The 10,140-nt window shown below is 35.3% G+C and overlaps 1 protein-coding gene across 1 annotated transcript; it reads right to left on the reverse strand.

Annotated features, from left to right (window-relative positions):
* Nucleotides 1-5,699: 5,699 nt before the first annotated feature.
* On the reverse strand, nucleotides 5,700-9,503 carry LOC133866667 (uncharacterized). Its single transcript, XM_062303269.1, has 10 exons — nucleotides 9,353-9,503; nucleotides 9,155-9,216; nucleotides 8,192-8,311; nucleotides 7,976-8,075; nucleotides 7,622-7,702; nucleotides 7,287-7,336; nucleotides 7,031-7,181; nucleotides 6,892-6,948; nucleotides 6,618-6,739; nucleotides 5,700-6,255 (listed from the first exon to the last, which is right to left on the reverse strand). The coding sequence occupies exons 1-10, from the start codon at nucleotides 9,422-9,424 to the stop codon at nucleotides 6,039-6,041; spliced, it is 1,032 nt and encodes a 343-aa protein (XP_062159253.1). The 5' UTR covers nucleotides 9,425-9,503; the 3' UTR covers nucleotides 5,700-6,038.
* Nucleotides 9,504-10,140: the final 637 nt, after the last annotated feature.

A 10,140-nucleotide genomic window follows, 5' to 3' on the forward strand; every position in this document is an offset into this window, starting at 1 on the left:
TTAAAACGACTTTAAATTGAGCCGTTTTAACAAAAACGGCTCCAATTTAATTAAAGCGGCTCAAAAAGCCTTTAATTTCTTTTTCGATCATTAATTTCTTCTTCGATCTACCTTTCAAAACACTTTTTTTTTCTTTTTTTTTTTGAATTAGATTTTTTTTTTTTTTGGAAACGCATACAATATTAACGTAGGAAAATGCTGGTGCCAACTGCCAACTATCATGCATGTGCCAAATCGATTTCATTTACCTTACTTCTTGGTAAAAAACAATTATGCTGTTTGTGTTGTAATTTTTTAAGAATTTTAATTTAATTTAATTTTCTCTCTTTTTCTTATACAACAGTACTTGAAATAAAATTAAGATCTTTAAAAAAATTAAACCGCCAAGTCATCTAATTGATCAGGGAGAATGATTCATGCTCCACTAATGCACAATTAGTGAACAACCCCATTATACATTGGGGGGACCCACACATGCATGACTACATGTGTACAGCCATGTTGATTGAATCAAGGGAAATGATTCATGCACTACATGTGGGTCCCCCCGCAATGTGTTTTTGGGTTGTGCACTACTGACGGTTTAATTTTTTTAAGGATCTTAATTTTATTTCTAGTGTTGTATAAGAAAAAGAGAGAAAATTAAATTAAATTTAAATTGTATGGATCTCTCCGATGTATCTTGAGATTGTGCACTAGTTGCTAGTTGTATTTTAGCATTTCCCATTAATCAGACTCCAAATGAGAACACAAGCTAGTGACGTCCAAGGTCATGTGAATTCCACCACATGGAACCCATCCCATGTCTCTAAAAACCTGTACAACTGTTGTACATGAGTATTTTTCCTAAAGCTTAATAGTACGTAGTCACCAGATCAGTATGAAACGAATAATGTTTCTTGCACAACTTTTGCAGAACTTTAACTAATTTTTTTTTTATGATCAACTAATATTGGATTTGTTTTCCTACATGTGAGCCCTAAATATTTAATGGTTGATCTTAAAAAAAGTTATTAGAGCTGTGCAAAAATTGTGTAAGAGTTGTGCAAAAAAACATTACTCGTATGAAACAGTACCCTTTGAGAAAACAAATTAATGATATCTAGTTCGATCTCTACATTCAAGAACGACTGCCATGTCCATGAAATTAAAAATGCTAATCCTGTCATATAACCTATATTTGCGTCCAGACCTACTGCTTCGATCGGGTCAACTGAACTGATCTATTATGAATCCATGCATGCATGTTGAGAATTAATCGAACAACGATGTTGTGACCAGGTCGTAACTGGTGCCAACTATCATATGCGACAAATTAAAACCTTTGTCCAACTTGAAAATAAAGATGACATGAATACATGTTATTTCGTCGATCAGATCGAACTCAGAAGACGTGTGTTATTTGAAATTTGAGGGGGTTAATTGGTGCAAACTTCAAGAACTAAAATTCTGATCTAGTATAAGCTAGCTAGCTCGACCATATTTTATTAGAAATAAACAAAAGAAAATTTCAAACAAACATTTGATGTACGTATCTCATATGAGCAAATTAACATGTATATATAATATATATGTCCACGTACGGCGCCAATGCTTCTGAATATATATATATATATATATATATATAACTTTGTCCTAATTCGAACAGCCGGCCATGGCCGGCCGGAAGCAACACATGCAACTGACAACGTAACGTACACCTACTAAGTCTTATTTTAGAGAAAGACTTGAGAGCGTTGTACCAAATTTTGACTCTTGTTGTTATTAATTAATTAAGAGCAACTTGCTCATAATTATTCATCAGAAATAGACTAAACGTGGGTTTTAATTTCTTTCTCATTCTTAAAATAACATCCTTAATTTCGAGCGTCCGGCCATGGTGGAAGCAACATATGCTACCGAAAGCTGTCTTGACCGCGTCTTCATATATATCACAAAAACATTTTAAAAAAAGTTAAATATTATCTTACCGAATTTTATAACAAGTTTAACGATAGAATAATGATTTTTGCATGACATTCATGTGAATAATAATTACACAACAAGATATATTAGAGTGTAGGACCCATCACTCATGCATGTGGGTCCTATATATGTGAGACCCACATACATGTATGGGTCTCATTCCCAATGTGTCTTAGTTGTACAATTGTTGTGCACATAAGTATTGTGCAAGTAGAGATTTGATTCTTGCACAACACCAATACAACAACTGCACAACAACCCCTCACATGAAGGTGGGCCCCAGTGTGTGAGACATAAATTTTAACAAACTAATTTGTTTACCGTCCACAATCTCAGTAATTTGAAACAACATTAAAATACAGACTCCAAAGGCAACAACACTCGTTTCTTTTCAAGTTAGACATTGAAAGGGACATTTATTGAGGGGACAAGCTATACAACAAGTTTTATGGGGGTTGTAAATTGTAATTCTAACTTTTTATGGTGAACAAAGTTTGAAAGAATGAGAGGACCCCCGTTTTCAGTGGATCAGGCTTCTATGCTTTCACTACCGCATAGATGCTGTGAAATGCTTGGACGGCTGGGATCAACCAGGGACATTCAAAGACAAAACAGCTTCTTTCTTTTCTTTTTCTCACTTTGCTTGTGGCCTGTGGGAAATGTCTCCACAGCAAGAGTTCGGATTTTTCCGTGAATTTTTTTTTTTTTTTTTTTTTTTTTTTTTTTTTTTTTTTTTTTAAAGTATTTTTCACTCCCTCTTTGCTTGTACGCAGCCTCTACGCATCTGCAAAAAGGTTGAACAATGAGATTTTGTCTTTAAAATTATGGTTAAATACTTTTTTGGTACTTGAGTTTTAAATATTTTTAAATTTAATACTTGAGTTTTTATTTGTATCATAGGTAGTACTTGAGTTAATTAGGAGTAAAAACTCATTTGGTACCTCTATTAGATTTTCCGTCCAAATTTTAACGGCTCGCCACGTGCCAACCTCAGCAGTTGACACGAGACACTATATATATATATAAAAAATAAAAAAATAAAAATAAATAAAAATAAAAATTGAAAAAAGAAAAAAAGAGGAGCCACCCCCTTGGCCAGTTCGGTTCAGCCACCCCCTAGGGCCACGGGGGTGGTCTATCGTGCACAAGAGGAGGCTGATGGCCCCTATCCTAACCCTCCAGTGGCCGCTCCGGAAATGGTCCATTCTGATTCTGGAGAATGGTATGAAGTAGGTTGATGAAATTATCAAGTTTCTGTTCCAACCTGACATTGAAGGTATGTTGTTGTGCGTTGACGTTCTGTTGATGGGTGAGAAAATCATTAAACTCTTTGACAGAGTCTTGAAGTTGGGCAAGACGGGTACCTTCTGCCATGGAAAACTGGGAAAGAAAGGATGGAATGAGATTTTTTTTTTTTTTTTTTTTTGGTGGTTGGGTAGCAAAGAAGGATGAAAATGGAAGGCCAATAGGTAATAGCTATGATACCACTTGTCAAGTTAATGACCTCAAATGGTGGAAATAACAACTCAACCAAATAAAAATGGAAGGAATTCCAAGGAAGAAGATGAAGAAAATGTATTGGATATTCACTACCGGTAGTTACGGGCACTTGGAGAGGCTCAATCTCTCTGAAAATAACAACTATCTCAATATTCTCTTTCTTACATTCTCACCCATAGCTCTCTTCCGAAATACCCGCTGAGAAAGCATCGAATAAGAATCTATCATCAACGAACATCATAGTTGTACTAACAGAAATACGAATAAAAAAACAGTCTACAACATAGGCGGATGCTATACAGGATATCAGACGCCCATAACCGATTACATAAAGGAAAGCAATAAAACGACTACTAAAATACCCAAAATGCAGGGGAGAAAAACCAGCTCATTACTCTTCTAGAAGCTTTTACCCTTTTCCACTACTAAAGATAGAATCCAGCTCCACCACACACATCATCCCTGTTACTCCACCGTAAGTGAGTGGCAGCTCCACCCCTTCGTCGTCATGCCCACAACATTCTCTGATCTAAAAGTTAGGGTTCTTTTGTAGTTTGATTTCTCTGCTTTGTTGGTGTTTTGTTGGTGATTTTTAAACTACCGCATGCAAGCCGAATCTCTCATTTTATAGTCAAGATTTAAAGTTGATACATGTAATGGTGTACATGATGTTACATTATTTAAATTTTTAAAAGACGTGTCAACATTTACTTTATATACACCGTTAGATGTACCAACTTTAAATCTTGACCTTCAATTTGAAATAAATAATGAAATGATATGGAGAGGAATTTATTCCCACACATGAGGAAGATGTATGGTATGTCTTTTTTAAAGAGAAAAAATTTAAAATACACAATAATTTTAATTTACCTGTTCTATCAAAACACTTTTTTAAATTAAAATAAAAAGAGTTAAATACAATTTAGCCCCCCAAACTACTACAATTTCTCCGAATGACCCTCTAAACTACCAAGACTTGCACTCTAGCCCCCAAACTACCACTTGCTTATTTTTTGGCCCCATCAGTCAGTTTGTGCCGTCTAAGTGGACGGAAACTGAGTCACGTGTACGGCACGTGACTCTTTTAGCCCAAAATACAATTTAGCCCCCACTACCACCATTTCTTCGGATGGCTCCCCCAAACTACCAAGGCTTGCATTATGACTCCCCAAATTACCAAAACCTTTGAAAAATATCCATTTTGGCGAAAAATATCTCCATAATACCCTTGCCACGTGTCATTTTTCAATTAAAAAATTAAAAAAAGAAATAAACTAAAATTTAATTTCTTATTTTTATTTTTAAAAAAGATGGGTGTTTAGGGTGGCGATTTTCGGTTAGAAGGCAAGGCCAGAGAATTGAAGTGCACTAGATCTGTTCGAAGCACCCATCGAGCCTTTCATGGCCAACTACAACAGCCGTGCGGCGACCCCCATGAACCTCGTCATGGGGTGATTACTCAACGCGCTCTCCTCGCTTTTCACGGCCAACTGCAAGGCCCAATCCCCTGCCCCCAAAACTCTATCAAAGAACCTCGTCGTTGGTCTTGTCAAGATCCTAAGAAAACGCCACAAGGTACCGAGAGAAACGGCGTCAAACTACCGCGCTACCAATAGGCAAAACCGTGAAGAACTGAATCTAGGCTCGATGGAGCAAACAAATCCATATCCAGGCCTGGCCCCAACCCAGATCCGATGGTGGATTGCACCGAACCGAGTCGATGAGGACCCATCCATGATCCAATGGTGAAATGGGCAAAACCAAGTCTCTACCAGATCGGCTGCATGGGGAACTGGATTTTGGGAATCTTCGGGGTTAAGAGACCCTACGACACCTTGCCTTCTAACCAGCAATCGAACAGCATAAACGACGACGCTTTGGAGTCTAACTAAAGGTAAAATGTAGAAGCTCGCATGAAGAAAAAAAAATTCATGTACGGAGCACGTGAGGCACTTTCTGTTAGAACAGACAGAAATTACTAACGAATTGGCCACTTGACAAATTTGGAAACTTCGTTGGGGCACATCGCAAATTTTTAAACATCGAAAGTTAAATTGAAAAAGTGGTCAAACTTTGGAGGGGTTAATTGTATTTTCCCCTTAAAAATAACATTTTGTTCTAAAGAGATATGATGCCAATGGGTGGGCCCAATCTTCTTCAATAATATAGATACCTTCTGTAAAAACACATAATCTAGCAAATAAATGAGAATAAGAAAAAGAGACATAAAATTAAGGTGGTTCGGCCTATGGCCTATATCCACATGTCAAAGCCTTTTCTTTGGCTACATCTTTCTTTTATTTATTTGATTCTATACAAGACACAATTTATAGAGAAATAGTTTAAACGTTACAAGTCTTTTTTACTTCAACATTAACAATAAATCTAATTTATCATCTGTAACTCTTGTAACTATTGTCTTTTGAGTGCTTTGTAACTATTGTCTCTTTAATGCTTGTAACTCTTGTCTTTTAAGTTCTTGTAACTCTTGTCTCAATACCTTCAACCTTAAAACTGGCTTGAATCTAAAGTTTAACATTGAATATCTCGAAACACAAATGGAACTATCTTCAACTTGAAGAAGAGAGAGAGGACAAGGAACGGAGACTGTCAACAATGGCATCGATTACTCCATGAGAGCCACCAGTCGCTGCTAACATAAGGTGTTTAGGTGCTTCAGCTCTATCAAAATAAAATGCCCCAGATACCATTTTTTCTTTTGGTTGTGTAGCCAACCAAACAATTGTGTCTGCACCTTCCTCACTTGTTCTAAGCTTTCCTGAAAACCTGTGAAGACATATAAGGTCGAAAAAGAATACAAACAAGAGGGAAAATAAAAAAGGAAACAAAGGAAGAAGGAATTGAGTAGCAGACATAAGCAAACAGGAGGAATTCGAAATGTAATTAAAAGAATAAGGATACATTTGGTATGCATAATGACTATTCTATTAGAAAAAAGAAAATAACTACTATTAGAAATTGAAGAAAGTAAAATGAAATAGCCTGGGAATAGTCATTCCCTCGTTAGCCATAGGAATGATTATTTCAAAGCTATTCCATTTTACTTTCTTCAATTTCTGCTAGAAGTTATTTCATTTTTTCTAATAAAATAGTCATTCCGCGTACCAAATGTATCATAAGCTCCTTACGATTTAGAGAAATCAGGCAAACTCTTAGCAACTCCAGGTGTCTCAGCCCAACCGGGGTGCATCGAATAGAATCCAACCCCTTTGTTCTTGTATATTTCAGCCCATTTTTCTGTTAATGCTACCTGACAAAGGATAACTCAAGTGATTTTCTTAAACGGATTGATTTTGCAATTTTAACATGTAGAGATATTCAACATTGAATAGTTATATGATTTTTTTTTTAACAAAAAGATCTTAGTGCAAGGTCTATGTAGAGATATTCAATTTAACTGACCTGAACTCGCTTGTTTCGAGCATACTGTTCCACCCCATTGAAGTTGCTATCACTAAACTGCATTAAGACAATTAATTGGAGATTTCATAAGCATATAATTGGCAAATTTCAGCTTATGGAAAATTCAAAAAAGCAGTACCTGTAGATCCTTGGTCAAAGGTGCAGTGTACATTCCACCAGAGGACACTGTGATAACTCGGGCATCAGGTGCAGCTTTCTCCAGTAATGGTAGCATCAACTCTGTCATGGCGTAGGTGCCTAAAACATTTACAGCGAAATTTAACTCGAACCTGGAATTTTAGAAGTTATTAAAAATAAAACTCATCAGTTTTCTGCATTCAGAAAAGGATACAATGAATAAAGTTTATTTTTGCACAAAGTTGATAAGGACACACCCTTCTGATGTAGTAACTCTTTTATTCTCAAGCAAGCCAGCATTGTTAACCTACAGGCAGTTATATTTTCCATATTAGATTTCCAGTCAACTTGATGTAAATTACTGCAAAATGCAGTAAAAAGAATTGCAAGGTATATCAAGAAGGATGGTTTGTGATTAAATATTGCCAGAGAAAAGGAAACAAAGTAAAGAGAAAGAACTCTGCATAAATTATGAGATTAAAAAGGGCTCCATTACTGGTGGACCAATAAATCTAGAAGGCTAATTTTGAAAATTATCCACCTTAATCAAAATGATATTCTGTTTGTAGTAGGAAGAAAAAGGTAACTTTACCAGTACATGAATTGGTAAATCCTTCGACGAAAATCTAGAGGCAAATGACTTGATATCACTGACAGATGAAAGATCACAGACCTGCAAGCCAAATTTAATAAGCCACAAGAGCAAAGCCCAGAGTTCATTGAGATAAATCATTGCAGTTATGTGAACCAAAAAGTAAAAGAAAGAGAGAGTCTTGCAGATATTAACCATTGCATAATCTGAAAGAAAATAGTGTACATGGATTCACTGACTCCTATGATTATACGTATAAAGGCCTCAAAAGAAACCTTAAACAACAACTAGAAGGAGATGAAAATAAGGAAAAATAAAAAAAGAGAAGCCTTTGATCTAGATGAAGAAGAATACCTCCAAATGTACATTTTTGTTGCCTGTTGTAGACTGAATTTCAGAAAGTGCAGCTTCTCCTCTCTCCTTATTACGACATACCATAAAGACAGTTGCTCCTCTAGAATATATATATATATATAAACATATATGCACACACATACACAGATACATATTAGCTATCTAACAACTTAAGCTCAAAATATTTAAGATAAAAGAGAAGATCATGATCAATACCGCGAAGCAAGACCCTCAGCGGTTGCATAACCAATGCCGGAATTCGCTCCTGTAACTACGCAATTCTTCCCATCTATTCTTGTCTCCATATCCTCTGCTTTGAACTTCTTTGAATGTTCACTACAAAGCAAACAATTCATAAATAAATTTTGGAAATGCGAAAACAGAAGTTTTTTTACATGAACTTCATATTTCAAACACCGACTGCTCTTCTAAAAAGCTTTGGTATGTAGAACATTGTGCTAAGTATCAAAACCGGAAACATGACAACTTTATTGAGGTGCAATTTGCAATACATATTCACCACCCCCCCCAACCCCCCAAAAAAAAGACCAATGCAAAAGCAAAGATTGTTTTGGAAATATTAATCAATGTAAGTGAAGAGCTACATTTTCTCAATCTCAGCCCAAGCTTCCTGACAGTTAAAGAAGAAGAGAAAAAAGAAAAAGAAAAAAGAAAAAGCACATCCTAATATACATTGGTTGCTTCCAATTTAAGCATACTAAGTAAATAAACAGATAACTCAAAGACTCAAAACCCAACTGAAATAGTGAGTGTTTGAATATATTCAGACTAAGGAGTGATTTAACATGAGTCAGAACAAAAGATCATGAGTTCAAATCCTGACTTCACAATTCACCCAATTTCAGTTAAATATTTTATTTGTTGGGCCTTACTTATTGAAGGGAAGTTTGGACCCAAAAATGAGGGGATTATTTGAATATTAATTAAATAATTAAATTCACATCTTCCTATAAACTTAAGCTTTTGGGATAAGTAATGATTTAACAGTGAGATCAAGCATCAATGGACCCACAACTTATCTATTTTAGCTTAAGATAACAATAAGCAGATAAATGGAAGACCTTATCAACGTTCATAACTATTTAACTATATAATATTTCCTTAATTTCCTAACTACCCAAGAACACAAGAAACCGAAAAGAGACAAAATGAGCTTACATGAAACCAGCTTTAGTGAAATTCAGGTATCCATATATACCAAAAGCCGTTGATCTCCATGTCTGTTTTCAACAAAAAAGAAAAAAAAGATCATATAATAATATACGATTTAAATATCTTTATTGTTAAAAACAAATATATTTTCATATATGAAATAAAAAGAAAATTAGATATTAACAAAGAATTGAGAGTGTGCACCTTGAGAAGGAACATTGTGAGTGATCCAATCGAGACGTGAACTTGAATTTGCAGCGTTGAACTATTTTCCATGTCTTTTGGAGTGCGTTCGAATAACCCGGGTACTGCTAAAGTGCACCTGAGCGTACGTTAGCTTGCGCTTGCCACGTCGCAGAGAATGTCAGCCACTCCTTTTCCTGGGCTTCGAAGATCATTAACAAAGTGGGCTTTAGGCCCAGTATCGACAGATCTTGTAAAAGGCCAATTTTTATTTATTTATTATTATTATTTTTTTAAAACCAGTCCTTATAATTACACTGATTTGCAATAACCTTTGTCCTACATATGATTTAAAAAGTGACTTAAAACTCTTTAATGTAAGTATAATGAAAAATAACTCCTCAGTCCAAACTTCCTTTTAAAATTTTGATAAAAGCCCGTCATAATGCAGTATCAGCAACAATAATAATATGACACGTGCCCCATATAATAAAAAATATAAATACATATATAAAAAAAAATATTCTAGTAGGTAGTGAGACCACTACAAATTGGCCAGAGGGGGTAGCCGAGCCATCTCTAAGGATTTGGGGGTGGTTTAACGACAGTTTCAGTCAAAATTTCAAATGAAAGTTCGAGATGAAGAGTTATTTGTCATTTATGCTTATCACGTGAAGTTTTAAATTACCTTTTCAACTATAGAGAACTTATTGCAAATTGGTGCCACCACGTGGACTAATTTTACAATTTTTTTTTTTTGGTCAAAAAAAGAAAAAGTTATGCATATATGTTAATTTCTACAATATGGT

This window comes from Alnus glutinosa, chromosome 4 (assembly GCF_958979055.1).
Source record: "Alnus glutinosa chromosome 4, dhAlnGlut1.1, whole genome shotgun sequence".
NCBI classification, from domain to species: domain Eukaryota; kingdom Viridiplantae; phylum Streptophyta; class Magnoliopsida; order Fagales; family Betulaceae; genus Alnus; species Alnus glutinosa.

Coding starts and splice junctions, on each gene's coding strand:
- LOC133866667 (XM_062303269.1), bottom strand. CDS start 9,424: ATGGAAAATAGTTCAACGCTGCAAATTCAAGTTCACGTCTCGATTGGA. Junction 7,703..7,975: donor ACAAAAATGTACATTTGGAG/GTATTCTTCTTC, acceptor TTTGGCTTGCAG/GTCTGTGATCTTTCATCTGT. Junction 7,337..7,621: donor ATTTACCAATTCATGTACTG/GTAAAGTTACCT, acceptor AACTGCCTGTAG/GTTAACAATGCTGGCTTGCT.